The sequence below is a fragment of the Prunus mume genome, linkage group LG5 (assembly GCF_029339155.1).
Source record: "Prunus mume cultivar Tortuosa linkage group LG5, ASM2933915v1, whole genome shotgun sequence".
NCBI lineage: Eukaryota > Viridiplantae > Streptophyta > Magnoliopsida > Rosales > Rosaceae > Prunus > Prunus mume.
In genome coordinates, this window is record NC_142702.1 from 24,234,886 (window position 1) to 24,259,010 (window position 24,125).

The 24,125-nt window shown below is 38.0% G+C and overlaps 6 protein-coding genes across 7 annotated transcripts; 2 read left to right on the forward strand and 4 right to left on the reverse strand.

Moving 5' to 3' along the window:
- The first annotated feature begins 1,064 nt into the window (after positions 1-1,064).
- On the forward strand, positions 1,065-5,933 carry LOC103332357 (Zinc finger (C3HC4-type RING finger) family protein). The gene is given in 3 exon segments (XM_008235087.2): positions 1,065-1,815; positions 3,762-5,666; positions 5,669-5,933. Coding segments are annotated over 3 exon segments (2,169 nt in total). The 5' UTR covers positions 1,065-1,584; the 3' UTR covers positions 5,702-5,933.
- A 1,123-nt stretch (positions 5,934-7,056) lies between these two features.
- On the reverse strand, positions 7,057-7,871 carry LOC103332358 (cytochrome C oxidase assembly protein). Its single transcript, XM_008235089.3, has 2 exons — positions 7,411-7,871; positions 7,057-7,316 (listed from the first exon to the last, which is right to left on the reverse strand). Exons 1-2 carry the CDS (start codon positions 7,699-7,701, stop codon positions 7,239-7,241), a joined length of 369 nt encoding a protein of 122 aa, XP_008233311.1. The 5' UTR covers positions 7,702-7,871; the 3' UTR covers positions 7,057-7,238.
- Positions 7,872-8,224: 353 nt separating this feature from the next.
- On the reverse strand, positions 8,225-10,572 carry LOC103332489 (BTB/POZ domain protein, putative (DUF177)). Of its 2 annotated transcripts, XM_016794843.2 has the most exons (3): positions 10,413-10,572; positions 9,385-10,087; positions 8,225-8,736 (listed from the first exon to the last, which is right to left on the reverse strand). In XM_016794843.2, the coding sequence occupies exons 2-3, from the start codon at positions 9,936-9,938 to the stop codon at positions 8,337-8,339; spliced, it is 954 nt and encodes a 317-aa protein (XP_016650329.2). In that variant the 5' UTR covers positions 9,939-10,087; positions 10,413-10,572; the 3' UTR covers positions 8,225-8,336. The 2 variants fall into 2 exon arrangements, with proteins under 2 accessions (XP_016650329.2, XP_088909763.1); XM_089053637.1 differs by having other exon boundaries at positions 9,385-10,474.
- A 615-nt stretch (positions 10,573-11,187) lies between these two features.
- On the reverse strand, positions 11,188-12,333 carry LOC103332359 (F-box protein FBW2-like). Its single transcript, XM_008235090.2, has one exon. It carries the CDS (start codon positions 12,130-12,132, stop codon positions 11,326-11,328), a length of 807 nt encoding a protein of 268 aa, XP_008233312.1. The 5' UTR covers positions 12,133-12,333; the 3' UTR covers positions 11,188-11,325.
- A 2,160-nt stretch (positions 12,334-14,493) lies between these two features.
- LOC103332360 (BTB/POZ domain-containing protein At5g03250) lies at positions 14,494-17,957 on the reverse strand. Its single transcript, XM_089051555.1, has 4 exons — positions 17,641-17,957; positions 17,072-17,141; positions 15,553-16,776; positions 14,494-15,247 (listed from the first exon to the last, which is right to left on the reverse strand). Exons 1-4 carry the CDS (start codon positions 17,697-17,699, stop codon positions 14,702-14,704), a joined length of 1,899 nt encoding a protein of 632 aa, XP_088907681.1. The 5' UTR covers positions 17,700-17,957; the 3' UTR covers positions 14,494-14,701.
- A 1,521-nt stretch (positions 17,958-19,478) lies between these two features.
- Positions 19,479-23,801, forward strand: LOC103332361 (Ribophorin I). Its single transcript, XM_008235092.2, is given in 10 exon segments — positions 19,479-19,660; positions 19,754-19,798; positions 20,504-20,756; positions 20,759-21,134; positions 21,761-21,908; positions 22,016-22,195; positions 22,320-22,388; positions 22,642-22,731; positions 23,276-23,416; positions 23,522-23,801. Coding segments are annotated over 9 exon segments (1,413 nt in total). The 5' UTR covers positions 19,479-19,540; the 3' UTR covers positions 23,408-23,416; positions 23,522-23,801.
- The last annotated feature ends 324 nt before the right edge of the window (positions 23,802-24,125 follow it).

Here is a 24,125-nt window from a genome sequence, read left to right on the forward strand (position 1 = left end):
TAGAAGGAGATTATGGCATGATCCACTCAACATTTTGAACGCTATTTTATTAGCCAAAGTAAGAAAAAAAGAGGGATTTGACAACCAGCCACTAACACTAAACATTGCTGCTTATCTGCATAACATTATTATTACTCCCTTTATACTTATACATATTATATTATATGAAGAAAGAAACGACTTCTGCACATTTTACAGTATTTGATATATTGTTGATGTTTAGACGAATAAAATTATAGATAGCTTAATTTACCCTCGTCAAACTTGAACTCTTTAATTTCTTCTCATTTTAGGTAGAAACTATATTAATCAACCAAAGCTGCTGGAAAATGAATTGATCATGATTCATGAGTGAGTACAAAGAATCAAAGCAGGACCGCTTGGTTTATTTGTCTATACATACATGGAAATAGATAACATTCCAAGAGAGTTGACTTTGTTAAACAAGGCAACAAGATAGTTGGATATCAAGATCAAGAGTTTGTATTTTTACCGGAGAATATGATGGCATTCATTGTTGCAGAATGTTACTGTTTCGTGGAGGAAAAAAAACATTAAGAAAATGCGGCATTTGTAAGTGTGAAAAATTGTCATGGAATTTGGTGGACATTTTCAGGTTCGAAAGGTTATCATTTTATTCATGTTCTTTTTACAGCAAACATCATCTCGCCCAGAAAGATAAAAGATGATTTTATTTTATTTTTCCTTTTTTTGATAAAATAAAAGATGAAAATTGGGTATCTATAAAGCTGCTGCTGACTAAAGATACATCATATGATTTTCCAAATTACCTCTTGTCAATGTCACGTTTAAAACTATGATTTATATTTTCTTTTTTATGCAAAAAATTCATGGAAACTAGAAGGCAAGTAGAAAATAATAATAAATTATTATTATTATTATTTTAAAAAGAGAGAAAAGAAAAGTAGTGGTTCAATTAATGATAATTTGATGAAAAAGAAAGTGAGAGATAATAATACAAAGCAGCCAACTTTCGCCTATTCAACCAAAACGTGCTTTTGTATTTATGTCCTTTTGCTCCTTTTACCATTCTCTACAGCTAAGCTCCTACTTCAACCCAACAACAAAGGTCAACATCCTCAATAAACGCACACTCACAGCCTCTTAAGACCAAGCAAAGCCACTCTCTTATGCTCTCTCATGGCGGCCAGGGACAGCAACAAGAAGACGACTGGTACAAGCCCCCCATATGACGCAGTTGCTCTGTTTTGACATTTAGCTTCTCATTCTTCTGCAAATATAGCCCAACCCCATTTTCCCTCTCTCCTTGATTAGCTAAAACCCCTCCCATTAAACTCTCTCTCTCTCTCTCTCTCTCTCTCTCGAATTTCGTGTTCCATTTCAACTTTTCTTAAAGCCCATTATCTCTCTCTCATTCCAAGAACTCTCTCCCAGCTAGAGAAAAGAGCTAAAGCAGCTTAATTTAAGCACTTTGAGATCTGAGTTTTGTGAATTTTGCTTAAATTTTTAGTCTTTCTGTGCTCTCTTTTAAATTTCTTGAGCTGAGGCTCAAAGCATAGGTTTTGGGTTCTGGGTTTTAAGCTTGAAATCTTCAAGTGAAAAATGGGGAGCAAATGGAGGAAAGCAAAGTTAGCACTGGGACTGAATCTTTGTGTGTATCTTCCAAAAACACTAGAGGATTCATCTCCCTCCTCTCTGGACTCAGCTGAGAGATTGTCTGATGCTGCTTTGCTTTCACCTGCCAATTGGGCCATGGGCTCGTCCAGGCCCAGCACGCCAACGCCATCATCTCATGGTTTGAAGCTCTCTAGAAGTGGAAGCAAATCGTCCAAGGTTTGTCTTTACATCTCATTAGAAAGGATGAAATGGGTTATGTGGTTGTGTGTGTGTTTACAAAATTGATGGGTTCTTATCATTTTGAGTTGATTCTGTTTATGTGCTGAGAAAATGAAGTTTTGTGTCTGCTTTGTGGTTTTCCAGTTTTCCTCGGTATAATATTTTAGAAGGCAGAACTTTCAGCTCAGCTTAGCTCAATGCTTAATAATATTGGTCATGTATATCATATAAAATAGTTAGTTTGTGCTGCTTTATTTGGTTTCGTCTGTTATGTCTTGTGGATGCTAATTTTCTTTTCATATTTTGAGATGTTACGAGATAATTTATTTGAACAATATTCGTTTCCTTGCTTTCCCCAAGCAACCAATCAGGGGTATTAGGATCCTTGGAGCATTCATTTCTGATTTTTCAATGACATGGAAATAGCTTAGAAATTGCTTCCATTTCTTTTGTGCTGTGACTTTAAAATCTGATTTCGAATTTGGTTCCAATAATTATGATTGATATATTACTTCATCTACAAATTGGATGAAACTACATGATCTTTCACTAATAACGTTATTCTTTGTTCATGGTTTATGCTTCTTAGCCTGCATATTTTCGGGAAAAGTATTTTGAGAATTTACACACTAGTTCTTTTCCATTTTTCCCTCAATACACATGAGGTCTTTGATGATACCATATTTTAGCAGATTTTGAGGAGCACAAAAAATTATGGATGGAAATCTAATGTTATGTTGTTTTGCTCTCTTTGAGCATGTGGGGTTAATGCACAAGTCGCTTTCAGGACCATTCTTGTTTGCCTAAATAGTAAAAGAAGACTAAAGGTTTTACCTTTCCTTTTCCTCCTTCCCATGGAAGAAAAAAGGAAAGTAGCTTGTTTGGCCATTTGCTGGCCTCATCTGTTGACTGTCAATCTGCAAGCTTTCTGGCAGTGAGTTTCATCAAAGATAAAAGAAAGGGGAAAGTAGTCTTATAAAGCAACTTATGATTTTCCTTTTGCTTGATAAATTGGTTTCTCTGGCTCTTTTCAAGCCTCAGGTCCATTCTATGGTTTCTTAAAAATGGTTCTCTCTGTTCTTTTTGCAAATTTTATATTTCATTCAAACCGAACAAATCATAGAGTAGTTTTCAATTTTTTGTTAATGAAGTTGCTCCTGTATTCCCTCACTAATTTTGTTTATCGTTTCTTTCTTTTTTTCATTTTTTTTTTCAACTTCTATCTTTTTCTTAGTGAACGTCTCTTTTTCCCTGTTTTGATTTTTAAGGCATAAAATTGAGCAAATTTTTGGGTTTCCATGATCATTTTTGCCATTTTCCCATTATACCCCTGACTGGACCCATAACATTGACTTTTTCAGCTTACTAGTAATCACTTTCTTTTTCTTGTCGGTATGTGATAATTCTACTTGCTTAGGGCATCTCTTTTGAAAATGTACGGCAGACTTACCACAAAATTTAAAAAAAAAAGTATCCCTCCCTCCCGTTTGCTTCACGTAACGGATTTGAGGGGAAATCCCTTCCTATGTCATTTCCCAAGGAATGGGAAATGAAGATTCCTTTCCCATGTTTGGTAATGCTAGGAAAGTAATCGGGAGATGTCATTTTATTTCCTTTCCCATATTTTCCAATTATACCCATATTAAATCAAATAAAAAAAGAATGCATTGAATGATATATATTGTAATTCTAAATGCACAATACTGTCGAATTCCTTGCAATTGTGGAATGTATGTGTATTTTCAGTACTATATTTGCCCTTGTACTTAGCACAATACTGTTGAATTCCTCCATGCACTATAATCTTCATACTATAAAGATAAATGATATTTCCTTTGAGATTGTTTAAATTTATGTATGTGTCCATGTGTATGTGTGTTTTGAACTTTTGATTGATATGGCTTATTTACGCTTTCTTTCTTACACTTGTTTTATGTTTTCAGCAGACGTGCTCGATATGCTTAACTAAAATGAAACAAGGAGGCGGCCATGCCCTTTTCACGGCAGAATGTTCACATTCTTTTCATTTCCACTGCATCACATCAAATGTCAAACACGGCAACCAAATTTGCCCAGTTTGTAGGGCAAAATGGAAAGAAATCCCAGTGCAGGGTCCTAATCTGGATCCTCCTCCTGGAAGGGCAGCTATCGGTCCAGTTGGTTGGTCTCAGAATGATGCTTTGGTGACTATGGTTCGTCGACTACCTCCTCCTCGAAGAGATTTGAGCCGACGACACATTGTGCCACTGTATCAGGCCCATGAGCCAGGTGTCTTTAATGATGATGAATCCTTAGATCACCAACCTGTGTTTGATGAGAGAAGCTCTTGCAATAAAAATGGCACTGGTGAAAATTTTTGTAGGACAATAGAGATCAAAACGTTCCCAGAGGTTTCAGCTGTTCCAAAATCCAGTTCTTATGACAATTTTACCGTTTTGGTCCATCTGAAAGCTGCTACTTCAGTTACAAGGCAAAATCCTAGCAGAAACCAGTCTAGTTTGCCACAATTTTCCCAGACTCATCGTGCTCCAGTAGACCTAGTCACGGTGCTTGACATCAGTGGTAGCATGGCAGGGACAAAGCTTGCATTGCTAAAACGGGCTATGGGGTTTGTAATACAGAATCTTGGCTCCAATGACAGGCTCTCAGTCATTGCCTTCTCTTCAACAGCCCGTCGTCTCTTTCCCCTCCGCCGAATGACTGACACTGGACGCCAGCAGGCACTGCAAGCTGTTAACTCTCTGGTTGCAAATGGTGGGACCAACATTGCTGAGGGCCTAAGAAAGGGTGGCAAGGTATTGGAAGATCGAAGGGGAAAGAATCCTGTTGCCAGTATAATATTGTTGTCTGATGGGCAGGACACTTATACTGTCAGTGTCTCTGGCGCTAACCAACCTCAACCAAATTATCAGTTGCTCCTTCCTTTGTCTATTCATGGTGGTGACAATACAGGCTTCCAGATTCCAGTGCACGCATTTGGTTTTGGTGCAGATCACGATGCATCATCAATGCACTCCATTTCAGAGATATCTGGAGGGACCTTTTCTTTCATTGAGACTGAAGCTGTCATCCAGGATGCATTTGCACAGTGCATTGGGGGGCTTTTGAGTGTTGTGGTGCAAGAGCTGCAGGTGGCAGTTGAGTGTGTGAACACAAGTCTCTTCCTTGGTTCACTAAAAGCAGGAAGCTACCCGAGTCGTGTGATGGCTGATGGACGCAGAGGATTTATTGATGTTGGAGATATGTATGCAGATGAAGAGAGGGATTTTCTGGTTTCAGTTAATGTCCCAGCAGAGTCTTCTAGCAATCTGACATCATTGATAAAGGTGAGATGCATTTACAAGGATCCCTTAACTAAAGAAATGGCAACAATAGAAAGTGGAGAAGTTAAAATTGAGAGACCTGAAGTAGCTGGGCAAGCACTAGTGTCAATAGAAGTGGACAGGCAACGTAATAGGCTCCAAGCAGCTGAGGCAATGGCACAAGCACGAGCTGCAGCTGAGCTAGGAGACTTAGCTGGTGCAGTTTCAACCCTTGAAAATTGTCGAAGGGTATTGTCAGAGACTGTGTCAGCGAAATCCAATGACCGCCTTTGTGTAGCATTGGATGCTGAGCTCAAGGAAATGCAAGAGAGGATGGCAAGCAGGCATGTGTACGAGGCATCTGGGAGAGCATATATTCTTTCAGGACTGAGCTCGCACTCATGGCAACGAGCAACAGCAAGAGGTGACTCCACCGACGGTTCAAGTCTTGTTCAGGCCTATCAAACCCCATCAATGGTTGAGATGCTTACTCGATCTCAGGCTATGCTGTTGGGTAGTCCATCAGCCCAGCGGCTTGTCCGACCATTATGTTCACAACCAAAGCCGAGGTAATCATATAGGATTGCTGTGTGCTCATCTTTTTTTTTTCCCCTTTTTTTTCAATTTTCTTTGGGAGAGGGAGATAAAATTAAAGAGATGAGGATATGTTTTTTTGGCTGTGATTTTGCCTCCTGCCTTCTATATGTAAATCAATAAGAAAAAAAAAAGAGGAACATGATGAAAAAGGTATAATTGGGAAGGAAAGAAGAAAAGGAACAAGTAGAGTAGGGTTTATAACATTATGTATTTCCTGTGTTGTTGGTTGGTGTACATAAAGAAAAATGGTTTTCTCTATGAGAGAATGGGTACAAGTATGTAATTGTCAAAATGGTTCGGGTGAGCCCTTCACCTCATATGTAATTTACGTTCTCTCAATTCATTAGACAAAGTTTTGTTCAAATTATTAGTAGTTTTCATCTGTGTGCGAACGGATTCTTTACATGTACGAGGCATGCATGGAATGCATCTACTCGATTCGACTCTACAAATATTTTCTTCTACGACATTGCCATTTGAGGATGTTGTTTTCTTTTTGTAATAATATCCAACAACTATGACCAAAGGATGTTGATGTTGAGAAACATACCAAAAAACACGAAAATGTGCTTTTATAACTCAAAAAAGGTTCTTAGCTATTTTATGTCGAGTGCTAAAAAAGCACTAGCGGCCTTCTGAAAAACTCTCAAAAAGGCTCTTGAAGCATCCATGAATGCCAAGAATGTTTGCGATCAATCGAGGTGGGCGCAACGCAAGGTATAAAAACGAAAGTTGTAAGATTTGCCCATTGAAAGAGCATTAGAAACCCAAGCTTAAGAAACGCAGTCTACCTATACAACACAATGCATGACATCGAAATCTCGAAGCACCGCACGAGAAATGAAAGCTAAGCCAATGGGTTCAGATTTGCCCATTGAAAGAGCATTAGAAACCCAAGCTTAAGAAACGCAGTCTGCCTATACAACACAATTCACGACATCAAAATCTTGAAGCACCACACAAGAAATGAAAACTAAGCCAATGGGTTCTACCACAGTGGCGGTGACTTCCCCCTTCCCCCATGGCACCCCGTTCGAAGCCCCATATGTGCACATTGGTGCTTGAGCCCCCTCCCCTTAGAGTAGTATTGTTGTATAAAATTTAAAAAAAAATTAAAAACTAAAAACTAAAATTGAAATAATTATCAAATGGGCAACTGCTTGTGGCCCCGAAAAATGGCTCCGTTTTTACGTTTTGGTTGATGTCATGCATGCATTCCGCTGTTTTTTTATTCCACAAACAGCTTCTGAGTTCTCTGCTGCTGTTCTCTTATTCACAACTTGCTGCAGGCCTCTGTTTTCAACCAAATAATTGCACATCGCAGGCTTATAACAAGACAAACATCAAACATGGTGCTAATGTTTTATTAATCAAAACGTAAATTCCCTTAAACCAGATTAAACCCAACAAAAAAACAGAGTTAGCCAGTCATTTCAAAACCTACAAAAATTACATAATGGCATAAGCTCAAAGGCCACACAACAACACAGAGAAATTGCACAAGACTTAAAGACTCGGCCTTTAGGCTGATTTGCCTTCATTTGGACGCGGGATTTTCTTGTAGTCGTAGTTGTTTATGTCCACCTTCTCTTGCAAAGCCTATAAACAAACAGAAACCAGAGAAACAAGAACTGGGTTAGCAAAAGCACTTTTGTGGCTACTTCTGGCTTATGGCTTATGGGGAAATTTGTACCTTGAGCTCTTCCTCGAGCGATGTCTTTTTTGGGTTGTAGGCGTCCACCGGCCCTGTTCTCGAAAGTGCTTTTCTTGTCTCAATTATCTCCCATTCCTGATCGTCTTTCACCTTCGCAACGTCCTTGCCGCCTTGTATCATATGACCCAGTCCGATTGCACCGACCACGGTGAGCGAGATCATCGGAAGTCCGTATCTGATAAACGGGTGCCTCCTGCCCCACCTCTTGAACGTCGATTTGATCACAGGGTCGCTTCTTCCTGTCTCAACGCTTGTCATCGCCACACCCATCACAATCAACGCCCAAGCTAATTGAATTGGAGTTCTAGGTTTTCTCTCTCAACCCGAATTAAGATGGTGAAAACTGGTCGACCGTGAAAATGGGTATGGCTTGGGGGCTGGCCTGGGCATGGGTTTTTTTTTTGGGGTCAAACGATAGGCCCAAATCAATGGCGTCGTTTTTGCGTGCAGGATATTGCATTAGTTACAAATCTATATGTTGTAAGAAGATTTCCAAATCTTATTCGTCAGGTGCTGAGGCCATTTACTTATTATACATAAGTGATAATTTAAACAGTTTATTTGGGCAAAAAGAATGAAATAAAAGACAATTTAAACAGTTTAAACTAATTTAATTTATGAGGATGGTGATTCGAATTTGGGTGAAATGGGACAAGTTTGCTGCCATGATTAACTCGCCTAACTCACGTCTGTGACAATGGACGATGAGCCTAATTTATTTTAGTAATTCGCAATTCCAAGAAATAAGAATTTTTATATTTTCTATCAACTGAATTCTGAGGAGGATGCAATGTTTCCTGAAATAGAACGGAATATTAATTCATGGTAATTCTAATAGTAATAATATGGGATTCACAATGTGCTTGAACTAAAACCATTTGGTGCAATTCCAGAAAATATACACGTCATTTTTTTTGCTGCTGCAATTGCTTCTTTAAGTTTCCAAGCGGTCCAAAACCCTTCTTTGCCTGCTGTTTGCTACAATTACAACTGCCAGTGTTCAAATTTTTACCACAACTGACACACAAACCCTTGCAACTTGGATTACATGTTGCGGTGATGGTAATCTCTAGATGCACAATGTCTCTTATGTGCTTTGAAATATCTATTTCTTTGTCCCCGGGGCGAAAATACAGCTGATCCTCAAAATCAATTGTGCCTTCATCATCTTCCTCCCCTTGGCCACCTATCCCAGTGTCACCATATATCACTCCCATATTGATGATCTCAGGTTCTTCAATTGGTTCATCAGTGAGGAGAAGGGAGAAGTTTGAGAAGATGCACTCGGCTGCTGGATCTTCACACCTTCAACATAAACACAATCTTTAATCAAAGGAAATAGCATACCTTAAAGAAAAGACAGATGGAAATAATATAGTCGATATTTCCATTAACCTGCTTACAAGCAAGAAAACATAGAACCAGTCTTAGTTGTTAGAAGATATAGATTGCCAGGAGAGGTGAATGCGAAAGTAGAAGTTTAACAGGAGCTCTTGCTAGGTCCTGGTATCTTTTAATCTTAACTCTCCTTTCCTGATTTAACATCTAAAGCTGATAGTCATCTCACCTAGGAAAATGGCAGGTTTTCAACAGTGAAACATTTGCTCACTATTTGCAACGACCCATGTGTCTTGACCTGATCTAACGGAAGAGAGGGATTTTTTTATCAAACACAACCTGTGTTTTCAGATGGGCCGTAACTGCTAGTCTCAAAATATAAAATGTACTTATGTCATTTCCATACTATAGCTCAGACCAAGGACAGTTAAACCAAGTAAATATACAGGTATTTGATTAGAACCCTGAACTTCCTATCTCATATAGGGTTATAGATAAAGACTCATACAGAAAAGATCCTATATAAAGTGGAAGCACCAATAAAATATATTAAGAGGAAAAAGATTTATCCATCGATGGCATTCCAGACATCAATCAAATAAGCAACTGAAATACCTGCTGCAAGTCAGTGCGATAACAGTTTTAATGATGCCATCAAGCCTCAACTTTTGCTTCTTCCTTGTTATGTCAATGGAGATCTGAACAGGTGTACCTTGTGGATAATCCTTCACAGCTTTGGTGACTCGTAATCCCATCACTGAAGCCTTAGATTTCGAGACCTCTGTTGAAAGGTGCCCCAATCCAAGCCTCTCTAACGTTGTGCAATACTCAACATGCGATATGGAAGCGTTTCTCTTGTAAATAACTGCCCCTTCCCAGGGCGACCCTGTTTCGTCTTCATCACCCAAATCAAGAAAAACTGCGTCTTCTCCGGTGAAGGACTGATAATTTGGTTTTGTGCAATTCGTTACAGTAGACCTTAAAATACCATTTGGTTTTCTAGTCAAAGTTGTATGGATATTTTCAGCAAGGCAAAATGGATTTTTGCATCGAACAAAAGGAAAACATGGAGTTGTCAAAGTATTTTCGCAAGTTCTTAATTTAGAAACCGTATGGCTGCTAAAATAAGAGGAGGTGATTATGGAGGATGAGGTGACTACAAATGACATTATAGTTTTAGAATTTGTCCAAACTTCTACTAACTACAAAAGGGTACGGGGCATAGTGTGAAATGCTTGATATCAGAAACTCTCAGGAGCCACTTACACTGATTAATTAAGTAAATTAGAGAGGAAACGCTGCCAGTGGGCAACCATGTCTGCGAGAAAGTTAGAGATAGTTCAGACCAAAAGGAAAATGAGCTATATGGGAATGCAGGAGGCCACACAACATTAAGTTCACTTATGTTAAAGGAAGTCTGGCCGAAAATTTCAGCTAGGCATTTCATCAAACGACTTATGAGCGAAAAAGCTCAAATCTTTTTATCTTCTTCCACAGAGAAATTGAGACAGACAAATTTTGACGTACGGAAAATAAACAAATACAAGCACAAAATGCATACAAACACAAATTACATTTCGAAAAGGCTTGAAGAAGACGAACGAGGCAGTATATAACGAGAGAGAAGAGCTAAGGGTGCTTACAGTGACGATGAACGCTTTATCTTAGGTGAGAAACAGAGCTACAGAAGGAATTGTTAGCTTCGCTTCTTTGCAAAGATTTTATCTGGTTAGATTCAGCAAATGGGCCCAGCCCCGCAACTCAGCCCGCCTAATTTACTTTTCGGGCCAACTGCCCGCCTTATTATTTTCTTTTCGGTTTGGGTTGAAATTGAAACATTTTGAATCAGTTGGATTTAGACCTCAAACTGGTTTCATTTGATTGCTTTCTATTGTAAGCAATTTATCAAAGAACACTATGACATATATCAAAATAAACTTTATACTATAAATTAAACAATATTTTAAAGAAATTTATATGAAAGCATACATAAGTAGAAACGATGAATTAGAGATTTTAATGTTGCCGATCAAAATGAACTTATTATTATAAATTAAACAATATTTTAGAGAAATTTATATCATAGCATACATAAGTAGAAACGATGAATTAGAGATTTTAATTTTTCCCGATTATGAGACATGCCAATAAAGGTCACAACCAAGATAAAAATGTCATATACCATAATAGTTAAGAACATATAAATAAATGATCTGATTCAGTTTGATTTGACTTGGTTTAGACGGCCGGCTCAATCACATGGTACACTTTCTCGTACCATTTTTCACGTGTAGAATTCACTACAAGCCCTTTTTAATACTTTTGGGAATGGACACAAGTTTGTATCAAACGGCAAGTCCTTTTCTTTCTTCTTGATATCGACATACTACATTCAAATATAAAATAAAACTAGCAAAATCAAAAGAACAAGTACAGTTTTATTTATTTATTTATTCATTTTTGGTCTGTAGAATTCCATTACATTTCTTTGCATCATTAGATTCACAATACACAAAGTTCACGATCAAAATAAACCTCCTCCTCTGCCTTTCCTCCTCACTCATCATCAATCTCAATTATTTCACGATATGCAACCTCCAAATCATTGTCACTCAAAACGTGCGTTTTGGAACCCTTACACCTAAACTTAGGGATATGAGAAGCCAGCTTCAAAATCTCCTCATCACGCTCGTCAAAACCCTCGCACTCCCTCACATCCAGAAGCACAAGCTCTCTGCACTCCTTCAGCAACATCACGAGATCGTTCTTCTCCAGGCGCGACTTCCTGAAGCACATGTACTTCAAATTGGGCACAAATTTCACGATCGCAGAGGCCTCGCTCGTGCCAATCGCGGCGAAGGCCACGTGCAGCCCAACGAAGCCCTTACAGTTCTTGCTGATGTGTTCCAGTATTTTTTCAATGGCGTTCACGTAGTGGCTGCAAATCCCGGGGATTTTCAGAAACTTGGCGTTGCCGCCGCTGCGATTGATGACCATTTTGATGAAGCTAGGGATTGAGAAACGGCTCCAGTGGATTTGAAACTCGCGCGCGAATCTCCTCACGAAGTAATCGAAGGACTGGCTTTCGATGCGGTTGGCGTAGGTCCATGGAAGATTGGCGGCATTGTCGTCGAGGCTCCATGGATCGTCTGTAGCTTCTTCTTCGCTGTCTGGGAAGACGAGGCGTTCCCAGCACACGGGGTTCTGGCTCGCTCTGTACCAGGACTTGCAGACGAAGGGGACGAACAAGAGCAGAGACTCAATTCCGACTTTGACGAAGACGTTGGCCAAACAGTCTGGGTCTAGGTCCTCCCATTTTCGATCTCTCTGGCGCTTGGAATTGAGATTGAGGAGCTTGTCCATGGTGGATTTTGGGTCTTTTTCTGATTCAGACGGATTTGATTTGGCAATTGCTTCTGGAGGATTCGATTGAAGAGGAAATCGATGCCTCTGTGTCTTTGTTTAGGGTTCTTTTACTCGAAAGAGTAAAGTTTATAGTTGGCGGCAGCTGGGTCCAAAAAATTATAAATACTCGTTCTTTTTAGTAAAATTGCCCATTTAGTCCAGTGATTTTTATTTTTATTTAATAAAAAAAATGTATTTTTTCTATAAGGGGATATGGAATATTCGAACTCATCTTCTAATTTTGGAAAGTAGCCAAAATTTATATATACATAAAGCAAAAAGAAGAGAATGGTAAAACATTCAAAATATAAAAATGCCGTTGGCTAATATAAACATTAAGAATTGAAATTATTAATTAAATGAGGATAATATGGTAAATTCATATTTTCATATTTAAAAAAAATTAAAATTAAAAGAAAAATCAGATAATGAATTCTATTTTTATGAAACACAACTGCTTATTATATTTTTTAATTCTAAAATAATTTTTTTTTTTAAGTCTTTCACATGAGCGGAAGTGTGTGCGGAGAGGTTAGTTTTCGTTAAATAATTATATGCCCAAAAAAAAAAAACCTAAGTGTGTGATTTACTTAGAACGATAATCAATTCCAAATCCAAGCATACCATCTTGCTTAGGACGATAAGGGAAAGAATTTAGAATGCAATGGACCGCTACACAGTGGCCCACGCCACCGCCCTACAGCGTGGGTGTCTTGAGAAATTTCGACGACGGAAATTTCTTAAAACACCCCACAATATCTATACCAACAGTTCAAGCACAAATAGGAGAACACTTTTTGTTCTTGGACCACCGCCAAAAACTAACAGGAACTATCCAAATCGAAGTCGAAACTATCGACTAAAAATGGGTATATTGAACGATATGAATACCTCACAATCGATCTACAATACTTACATAAACGGATAAAGCACAAAGAGTAGATGAAGTTTCACACCTTACTCAACGAAAATGGCGGCCAGAGTTGTCGGAATCTTCGAAAATCACCAAAACTTCTAGTCATTCAAGTTTAATTTCCTTGGGTTTTTTGAGCTGGAAAAATGGGTAAGTTAGATAGAAGACATCGATGCGAAAGTTTTGCAAATGAGCAACGAAGATTAATGGGCGTTATGGTAGAAAGAATTACGTGTGGTTTGATCCTTCAGTAAAGGTATGTAGGCAACCTATGCTAACTTAGTGCAGCTGCAAGTTTATGATTTGGTTGTTATATTCAGTTTTGTCAAGTTGAAATTGTTGACCTTCTTATGTTGGTAAAGGGGGCATGTAGCACATTGAAACTTTTGCTAATTGGTGTGTGGTTTATACATTGTGCTGCTGAACGCTTGGGAAATAATTGAGTTTGATATGCATGTAGATTTCTGGGTTTTAAGCCTTTTTCAGGGGAGACTATGCTGGTTTTCCGGTAGAAGTAAAAACCTAAGCAGTTTTTAGGATTAGGGCAAGAAGGGTATTTTGGTCATTCATACTCGACACCTGCCAGGTGTTGGACACACACGGAGTTCGACACAGATTCCAAAGTAGAATTTGGGTCTGATCCTTTCATGTCCTGTAATTTGTGTGTATTTTTTTTCTCATTTGTATCACTATTGTTTTAAAATTTTCAATTAAATTCTTGTGATTAGACTTAAGCGTTCTCATATGCTTTTCTGCTTAATTGGTAGTGATATAATTTTTTTTTCTTCTTTCTATCAAGTTTATGTGCTTGGCTAATTTCCCAATCAAGTTCATGTGTAAGAGAAAATATCCTATGTGACCAATTATTTACAATCACATGTCTATCTCTTTTTGGTTATATTGGGATTAAAGAAATTTTAGAATTTTGATCCCAAGTGCCAAGCAGCCGCAACCACTATATTGGCTTGAACGTCCTTATGCTATGGTCCAAATTAGCGTATGAGTTGTCATGTGAGAAGAAAGATAAACATATAATTATATACAATTGGCATCACTTAAGAATCTCTGTGTGTCGGCTTGAACATCCTCTCGTGATATTGTGCCTAATTATGGTATGCTTTTAATTTTACGAGGACCTATTTGAAAAAACTTGCAGATTGCATGACCAAACTGGTCATTTTTATATTCCTTTTTTAGATTAATAAATAATAATTATACAAATTTATAATTGTGTGATGAATTTTCATTAGTTGAACCGTTCATGGAAGCAAGTTAAAGGTGAATTCATCAAAACAAAACAAAAAAAGTAGAAGCAAAGTTGAAGTGTTGATTTCTTAAATCAATACGTTCACAAATTGTTTTCAATTGGGTCTTCGTGTTTGAGAATGTTTGATAATACAACCAAGGATCCAGTGATTTTCCCTTCAATTCTGCATTTGATTATTCTCAATATTCTTTGAACATAGAATAGAATTGAGGAAGATAAAGAGAAAGTTTCATGGAATACAATATCTGACGTCTAAAACATAATTACAAGCCACAGCCTAGATCATTAACAACACTAACTAGACTGGAAAAAAAAAAGTTTCATTTTCATTTTAGTATTTTGAAAATTCAATCTCTTAATTCATTATTTTCAAAATCTTGTTTTCCTTTCATAAGTGGTGGTGCTATAGATGTAGGTGCTTCTTTGGAATCACTGCGGGGCTTGGATGCTTTTTTGGCATCAGATTTTGACTTGAGTCTCAAACCAAACCTTTTCAAGAATGTGTTCCAGCTCCCCTTTGTCTTCACCAGTTTCTCCATCTCTTGTTTCATGCTCAAACACTCCTTCTCTAGCTCGGAAACTCGTTCCCTCATGTCATCAACGGTCACAGTATGATCACGCCGCGCGGTGCCAGCGTGAGCAGATGCCTCGTTTCGACCAAGCACAAGATTCCCACTCTGGTTTTGTGAGTTCTCAAGGTTGTCAGATACAAAGAACCAACTGGCAACTGATGTGCGCAGCCGAAGTTGTTCAAAGAACAGAACTTGGACAATGACACGGAGCGGTAGCCTCTCATTCTGGGCTGCATGTGTGCTGGCTTCCAGTGAGAGCTTCTGGCAGTTCATGAGCCTGCAGACTTGTTCCCTCTCGGAGTCTGTTAGCCAGGGATGGGCCTGAACTTGAGAAACAAGTAAGTTAGCTTAAGAAGTAATGGAAATATTAACATATTCTAATGGCTGCAACAATTTCCCAAAAGCATTGCACATTTGTTTTCTTATGCTGTGTGCAGGCCTCAATGCCTTGTTTTGATTTAGAAATTTACAAAAAATTTAAACAGTCCCAAAGCACCAAAAACTATCAAGATTAGAGAGTAGAAGATGTTATAACAAGCATTGGAAATGCTTCGGAAGTTGTAGAACAAGTCCTTCAACCAGATTTTCATAACCATGATCATAAATAAGAGTAAAGATCTATGTACCTTGAGGTATATATCGACAGCACGGTAAATTCCATCGTCTAATGGTCTGGCATATTCAGGGATAACAGCACCTAGAGACTGAAATTTTTGCAACTTCAAGTTAACATCAGGTGCCACCTCTGCAAGATAGCCATCCACCAGGTTAGCTACCATGGTCATTGGGGTCAGTGAATGAGATGCACCCATCAACTGGCCCTCATCCACTATGCAGCTCGAAGTACACTCAATCGAATCGCGGTCCATAAGCATGAAGTGATCAAGAATCCGCTGAACGCAGTCAGTATCATAGAGGGTCTCCACTGAGTACCCCATGTTTGGTATCAAGAGATCTTCAAGAGCTGCTTGATCCAATTGGGCCCCAACCTGTCTCTCCAAATTCTCTCGACACGATGTGCTAGCTTGCAAAATCATAGATGTCCGCAGAAGCCTAAGCAGGAAGTTGGTTGGTGTGACACCCTTCTGATCAGGAAGTAATTCCACGATCTCTTCAAGGAGATTCCTTTGGTCTGGATTAGATGGAGCAGAAACAGTTGATAAAGAGGCAGCATGGTTTCCATTTCGAAAACTCGATTGCCTACCCAACAAGGAAAGATGCCTCTTTGCATAGTGCATGATGGAGCCGGCAATCCTCTCTGGCTTCATGCTCCCTGATTCAACACCCAGAATCAGTCTTTTATAAAGAGGAAACTTTAGGGAGCAGACATCTTCATACCACCAATCCTCACTAACTGGATGTGGCTTGGCTGTTGTGCATATTCCATTCCAAAACGCCACGCCTTCTGAGCTCTCCGTTGCATCCTTTCCCGACACAGGCCAACTGAATAAACCTGGATCAGCACTAGCTTTCATTGCCAATGAATTGATGCATCTTGAAACAAGATGAAGCTCTTCGGCATGAGGCAATACCTCTTCGCAGGTTTCAAGTGCTTTAATGGAATCACTCCAATTGCTAAAGATTTCGTTTAGAAAATCCTCTGCTTTTGTTATGAGATTTCCCTCTCCATAGTCTTCACCCATACGAAGATACTCAGCCGCACACCTCAAACTAACTACATTTGAAGCATTGAGTTCTATTCTCACCCCATAACAAAATTTGGCTACCAGCAAGAATGATTTGGCTCCACCAGGAATGTCATGCAGTTGCACAATACATTCCTGCTCATCCTCGCTAGAAACTTCTCCAATAACATTCTCTAGCAATCCACTTCTAGACAGCAAAGGAAACTGGTGGATGTAGAAAAGGTGGAAACAAAATACAGTGTATGAGAATATACAGCAGAGAGGAGAGAATGTCATTAACAAATCAGTGAGCAGAAATAAACACAGAGCTGCATATGTAGAAATGGGGTTAACATCCTAAGTATTTTTTATCAAACAAAAACAAAAGGCTGAGGAGAAGCATTTTGTTTGTGTGCCTCAGATTCAAGCCAATGAGTCATCAGTGTGAGGTATGCAAGCATTGCCTTTCAAATGATAATATCCTGCATATATATTGTAGAATTCACCCAGTAAAATTCACCTTGTGGAGATGGAAAGATGTTTCTCCAACTTCAACGACAATGTCACTGGAAAGTCCAGTTGAGCAAAGCCTGCCAAAGAGAACATTAATTGTTCAACAAAAGAAGAAGAAGAAGAAGAAGGGCATAGAGGTAGAACTGATTAACAAAAGCACAACTGATACAGTGCACTTATTAATTCGTTGTAAGGGAGCAACAAGGAATATGTGTAAACGTTGACATCGATCAAGACACCAAGCAAGTTGTCTCACAAGATAAAGTTTCTCTGTTTTCTCATTGGTCTCGTAGCAAGAATCAACCAAATATAGATTCTACTCATCTGTTATATTCTCCGAAAACTATCTCCTTTTCTTGTTATGATTTAAACCATGGAAGAACGTCAACAAAAGGGACAGAACCCAATTGGTAATTCTCTAAAGAACCTAAACAAGAAAATTAAAACCCAGAAATCTCAGAATCTAAAAATACAATTGAAACCAACCCATTATGCCATTCCCAGTGTTATGGCAAACCCAGCATTCTAAATTCTCAATGTAAACAGAAAAGAAAAGCCAGCATCAAAACAACATACCAAGTTTGGCCATCAAGGTGAAAGACTTCAGATTTAGATCCCAACTTCACGCACGCCATATCTAAACACTCTTCAGTCTGTCCTCCAATATCATTCAAAACAGCTCCACCAGAGAGACATATATATCATTCAAAGGCAGTGCTGAAAATGGGTTCTCTCTCTCTCTAAAATCTTTTGAGCTTTTGGGGTACAGGGCAGGTTGGAGAAGGTCCCGAGTCCAAGGGGGAGGATCTAAGAGAATTCAGTTCTGTTACGGGGAAAAGGCAGAGGCAGTGTTTGGTGCATCACTCTCTAGAAACATAACCTATATTTTTGTTCTCAATTTATTTTTCGTAACTTCCAACGTTGGATGAGTACTATATAATATTCCACTTTAATGAAACTCTCATTAAAGTATTTTGGCCAGACTGCTACAAATTCTCCGTATGTACAGTATACTTTGTAAAAGATTTATGGCTATCCATTCTTAGAAGGGCCCGATTATGGCGGACAGAATGGAACGTGACAATAAGACCTTTCTTTGTCTTGCAAAAGTTATAAAATTTGCATGGCCTGGGATTTGACTCTTCCTATCTCTCAACAGAGAAAATATATTTTGACTTTATGGAAAGGATGGTTAATGAATTCCTCAATTTGGATCCTCCAATAGTTGTGTTTCCAAAATCTGCCCCTACTTAGCATAGAAGCATTTTATTTCCTTCTACCTTTGCAAAAGTATAATTCTTATTTGTTTGGATCTAATTCTAATCTTATTGATGGAAATAGCCACATGATAGCACTCCACTTGATTTGCAAGCTTTTTGTGGTGACTACGATGTCACCACAATACATAATTGTATACAACTAGACACTTAAAATATTCTCTTATCGATAAGTATTGGTTTAGATAAAATGGAAGAAACAGAATAAAGATAAAAATCCACCTAACTTGTCTTTTTTCTTATCTTATTGATGGAAATAAACTTTTATTTATTTATCATTAATTGTAGTTACGAAATAGTCACACGATTGCTAGAGACTATAGCACCCCGACTATGATTTGCAGGCCTTCCTTTAGTGATTTGCAGGCCTTCCTTTAGTGACTACAACCTCAACATATACACATAATTATATACAACCAGTTACACTTACAATTTTCTCATATTAATAAATCTTATAAAAAGGGAAAAATGGAATGAGGGTTTCACACTAAACGTGTCCCTTTTCTTTTCACAATAAAATTGAACCTAATATCCATTACTTACCAATTTGCATCGTATTTTTGTTTGACTTTACCACTACATGACACATGGTGTTCCTAGAAATTGTCTAACAAGCTAGCTTTTCAACCATACCTATAGAAAAATAAAAGAAAAATGGGTGGTTTTAAAAAAAATAAATAAATAAATTATTGATCAACTCTAAGGTTTCGTCAAACAACTTGTTTGATATTGCTTTTGTAGCATGCACTTTTACTTAAATGATTTTAGGCAAGGGGAAATCGAACCTAGGACATCGATAAATTTTTGTATGTTTCAAGTATACCACATGGGTGATATACCATCCAATACACATGGAACATATAAGATATCAAATATATGGATAAATAAATGATTTTAAGCACTTGAGCTGTAAGCCCCTCGTCAAACACTTCCGCTTATAAGTTTTGGTTTTTTTTGGTCGAAACCACTTATAAGTTCTTTATTGGGAAAGCGGATTGCCAAAGAGGCCTCTCTCATATAAGCAATGGACTTATTTAAAAATGAACAAGCCCACACAAATAAAGCCCAAAGAGGCCTCCATTCCTGGATGGTCAAGTCAAAGCTTGAGCACCTCTAAGAGTGAGCCCAGCTCAAGCCTCTTCCACTATACACTGCCCCAGTCGTCGCAGGAGAGTCAAGGCACTCTCTCACTGGAAGCCATGGACGCTTTGCGAAGCTTAGGTCGAGTAATCGTAGCTTTCTGGATCTTGTCCCATCTCTCACTGCTTGCTTACTCCTCTTCCCCTCAGGATCTCCAGATCCTCAACGCTGAGCGCAGAGTAAGCCTTCCCTTTCACTTCCCCAGTGCTCAAATTATCTTCATCGTTATGATTTATATGCATTTATGTTTTATCAATCTATGTTCTTTGCAGATTGACTTGTCCTCTCACATTGTTAAGGTTTTCTTGACGTTAAAGGTATATATTTTCTGTATTTTCTGTATTGCTTACACTCTTGGATTGGACTCATTATTGTAGAAAATTGTACCCAATCTGTGGAAATTGGAAAATTTTCTGGGTGTGGAATCAAGTCTACATCTTTGATATCATAGTTTACAATTTTATAGATATCTTTCATGTCGAATTTTCGGCATCAATGTAGATTATTGAGCTTAGTTTCAATCTTTAATGTAATAGATTTACAAAACATAGTCTGAATATGGTATAGTGTAGAAGTTTTGAAATTTTAGTCTTTTCTTTACAAATTGGCATGCCACCTGCGAGTTTTGCTCCACAATGCACCGCAGGCGGGACACAACACTTGTACCAATGATGAACGTGGCACCGCAGTTTACAATTTTATAAATATCTTTCATGTTGAATTTTCGGCATCAATGTAGATTATTGAGCTTAGTTTCAATCTTTAATGTAATAGATTTACAAAACATAGTCTGAATATGGTATAATGTAGAAGTTTTGAAATTTTAGTCTTTTCTTTACAAATTGGCATGCCACCTGCGAGTTTTGATGCACCATGCACCGCAGGTGGGACACAACACTTGTAACAATGACGAACGTGGCACCGTAGACAACCGTACTTTGTGATCATATAGCATCAGTGATTTTGACAATAGCTTTTTAATGTACTGGGATGTTTATTAGATTGCTGGGGTTGTCTTTCAGGTTGAAAATACTGGTGCATCTCCTGTTTCGGAAGTACTTCTGGCTTTTCCACCTACACAGGTTGATCATATAGCTTCGCTCAAAGCAGCTCTCACTGTTGGAAAAAAGAAAAAGAAAAGCTATGTGCCTCTTGAAGTGAATCCCACTGACCTCCCTGATGCACCAAATCAGACCAAATATTTTTCCATATCTTTGCTCAACCCATTAAATGCAGGTGAAACTGCAACATTAGAAGTGCTTTATATATTGACACATTCCTGGAGCCTTTCCCTGCAGAGATAAACCAAGCAGAGTCTCAGTTGGTCTATTATCGTGATAGTGCAATAATATTGTCACCATATTATATTAAGCAGCAGACTACTTTTATAAGAACACCTAGTACTAAGGTGGAATCATTTACAAGAGTAGAGTCCACTAACCGCGCTGGTACTGAAATAAAGTATGGCCCTTACAAGGATCGCCCTGCATACTCTTATTCTCCAGTAATTGTTCATTTTGAGAATAACAAGCCATTTGCTGTTGTTGAGGAGCTTGTACGCGAAGTGGAAATATCTCATTGGGGCAATCTTCAGATCACAGAGCATTACAGGTTGTCACATGCTGGTGCACGACATAAAGGTGTTTTTTCGAGGTAGGCTCTGTTGCTGGTCTTATCTTCTATATTTATTATATGTTGATGTTGTAAATCCTGCTGTCTGTGTAAGTTTATGCATCTATGTATCGCATGGATATGAAAACAAACACCCAACTTAGAAAAACTGAGTCTCCAAGATATGGTCAAGGTTGATCCTGAGATTTTGGGGAAGACGAAAATGAAGAAGGGGCCTTTTGTACATACCCATAATCTCATATAAGAAATCATTTCCTTTTAATTGCTAGAAGAAATTGCAATATGTGAAGAGTTTTAATATTTTGAATAAAACTGATATTTGCAGAGTGAAATAATCCCATGAATCAATAGGAAATAGACTTCTCATAAAACTATGTTGGTGCTATGTTGGTGAATATCAAAAGTTGAACTTCAGAGACATAAAAGTAAAATTCATATCATTTCATCATCACACAGCTGAAGAAATTCAAACTTTTACAGATACGTTCTGGAGATTTGGACTCCATGACCAAGGTTAAGACAGCCTTTAATTTGCATTATGTTTGCTACAAAAAATAATGAAAAGGAATAATGTTTGTTAATGCTCATAAAAAACTGTTATGAGTGTTTGTTTTTAATATTAATCTTCCAAGGCTTCCTTTTGGCAGGGTTGAATATCAATCTAGGCCATCTTCTGGTGGAATCTCTTCATTCAAATATCTTCTAGCCAGACTACCTCCTAGAGTCCATTCTGTCTTTTACCGAGATGAAATTGGCAACATCTCGTCATCACATTTACGTATAGATTATCTAAAGGTAACTTTTTTGCCTTGAAATGGAACATATATATTCAAGGAAGCTTTCCTTTTACATATATACAATGCTGATTCTGTTTTGTTTCTTCAATACTTCTTTTTTTTCAGTCAGATCTTGAAATTGAGCCAAGGTATCCTTTGTTTGGAGGTTGGAAAGCTACTTTTGTGATTGGGTATGGGCTACCATTGGAAGACTTCCTTTTTGAGTCACCTGATGGCAGGCGATACCTCAACTTCACTTTTGGTTGTCCTCTTGCTGAGACGGCGGTAGACAAGTTAATCATAAAAGTGGGTTTAGTTACTTAGCTTTTGTATCCATATTGCTCTATTTTCAGTTTCGTTAGCTCTTCTTTTTTGTTCCCACCAGACATGGTAATATTAACTTACTGATTCACCAACTGCTATATTTCAGGTTGTGCTGCCAGAGGGATCAAAAGATCCTTCTGCTGTGGTTCCTTTCTCGGTTAAGCAACATCTAGAGGTAATCCAGTTGTAGCGCTTTATTCATATTGATAGATGCATCCATATGACAATTCAACTTTTTCCCCCTCTATACTGTTTGCAAAGTGCATTAAAAAAAATTACAAGATCTCTTTTTCATTGCCCCAAAAAAAGGACTATCTAAATATTTATAAATAAAAAAACTTTTATTTGGTGCAAATAAAATGGTTTTTTATTTTTTATTTTTATGTGATGGTGATTGTGAGCATATCTTTTCATTCTTATATCTGCAGACCAAATATTCATACCTTGATGTTGCTGGAAGGACAGTGGTGGTTCTTGAAAAGGAAAACGTAGTTCCAGAGCACAACTCTCCTTTCCAGGTGACTAGGCTATAACTAATATTGCTTGAAATTTACTCTCCTAAGTATTCTATATATTGCTTGAGGTAAGGTATCCTAAAACCTAAAGTCAGGACTGTCAACTCTGCACATGTAGCCAGATATGCTCCCACCAATGACATATTCTAGGATACGATTATAGTCCTTTACACACTCTCGATGAATTTAAAGGAGCACAAGCTCTCCAAGTGGTTAAGTTCAACCTCAAAAATGTCTATATGTCATTGGTGGGAGCGTATCTGGGATCAGTTAGGCTCAACCAATAGTAAATATGGCACAAAGGTTAGCATATATTTTAGTTGTGCATTGCAGGGTAGGTCATTGATCCTAGAATATATATATGTTCTACTTGTGAAATGGTCATTCTATAATATTATGGATCAAGTGAGTATTGAATTTTCTTAGAGTCCTGTCTCGTGAAGGAATTGAAATTTAAATGCATTATGTATATGCATGTGCACCTTCCTTAATATAATAGAATGAGAAGTGGCTGAACCCACTCTTTCTCCTGAACTTAATTTGGCAGGTTTACTACAGCTTCAACCCAATTTTTATGCTGGCAGAACCACTAATGTTAGTGTCTACATTTTTCTTCGTGTTCATGGCTAGTATAGCTTACCTACACATAGATTTTTCGATATGCAAGACATCATCTTGATTCTTCAAGGTATGGGTTCTACAACTTGTAATTACACACTTGCAATAGAATGATCTTTACTGTCGAAACTATTTTACTTTGTAGCTTATCTGATGAAACAACTTGAACTTGTAGATGATTAAGTGGAGCTAAGGAGCCAGGACGCTTGTATGTGAACGTTGGCAGTCACTCTGGGCCCTAAAATTTGAAATTACCCTATGTGATGTAGGTTACCGTGAGATAAATTTTGCTGTGCATTGACCCTCTCACTTTATAAACCTGAATGTAGCGTTATATTATGGACCTAGTCTTAGAGATACACATGGATTCAAATGTGTTTTGATAGTGAAAATACTTTGTTATAAATCATTTTAGATAATATGGCAGAGAACTTGATATTTTTGATGGCCTAAAATGTGGATGAATACAAGTACCAAGCCGCAGTGCTTGTATGTAAAACATTTTTCTGTCATTCTTCTTGCTATACAGAGCACACTGTAAGAACTAGAAGACAGCAAAAATAAAGCAAAACTACAGCAAGTTGGGACTTCTTGCCAGAGTTCCGAGTCGTTTCATTAATTCCCAATACAGAAAATTACAAATTAAGCTTTGACAGAACTGTAGACGAACCCCTAAATTAACATCAAACAAAATTACGACCATGCAACCAAACGACAGCTCCTCTTGCTTGCAAGTTGCAGCTTCCGTCAAACGACAGGTTCTTATACAGCTTTCTTCT

Excerpts from the sequence above, each read along its gene's own strand:
- LOC103332358 (XM_008235089.3), bottom strand. The coding sequence starts at position 7,701 with ATGGGTGTGGCGATGACAAGCGTTGAGACAGGAAGAAGCGACCCTGTG. Across the intron at positions 7,317-7,410 it reads CGCTCGAGGAAGAGCTCAAG|GCTTTGCAAGAGAAGGTGGA; the intron begins GTACAAATTTCC and ends GTTTGTTTATAG.
- LOC103332489 (XM_016794843.2), bottom strand. The coding sequence starts at position 9,938 with ATGTCATTTGTAGTCACCTCATCCTCCATAATCACCTCCTCTTATTTT. Across the intron at positions 8,737-9,384 it reads ATCGCACTGACTTGCAGCAG|GTGTGAAGATCCAGCAGCCG; the intron begins GTATTTCAGTTG and ends TTTATGTTGAAG.
- LOC103332359 (XM_008235090.2), bottom strand. The coding sequence starts at position 12,132 with ATGGACAAGCTCCTCAATCTCAATTCCAAGCGCCAGAGAGATCGAAAA.
- LOC103332360 (XM_089051555.1), bottom strand. The coding sequence starts at position 17,699 with ATGGCGTGCGTGAAGTTGGGATCTAAATCTGAAGTCTTTCACCTTGAT. Across the intron at positions 16,777-17,071 it reads CATCTTTCCATCTCCACAAG|TTTCCTTTGCTGTCTAGAAG; the intron begins GTGAATTTTACT and ends TACATCCACCAG. Across the intron at positions 15,248-15,552 it reads CTGTCGATATATACCTCAAG|GCCCATCCCTGGCTAACAGA; the intron begins GTACATAGATCT and ends TCTCAAGTTCAG.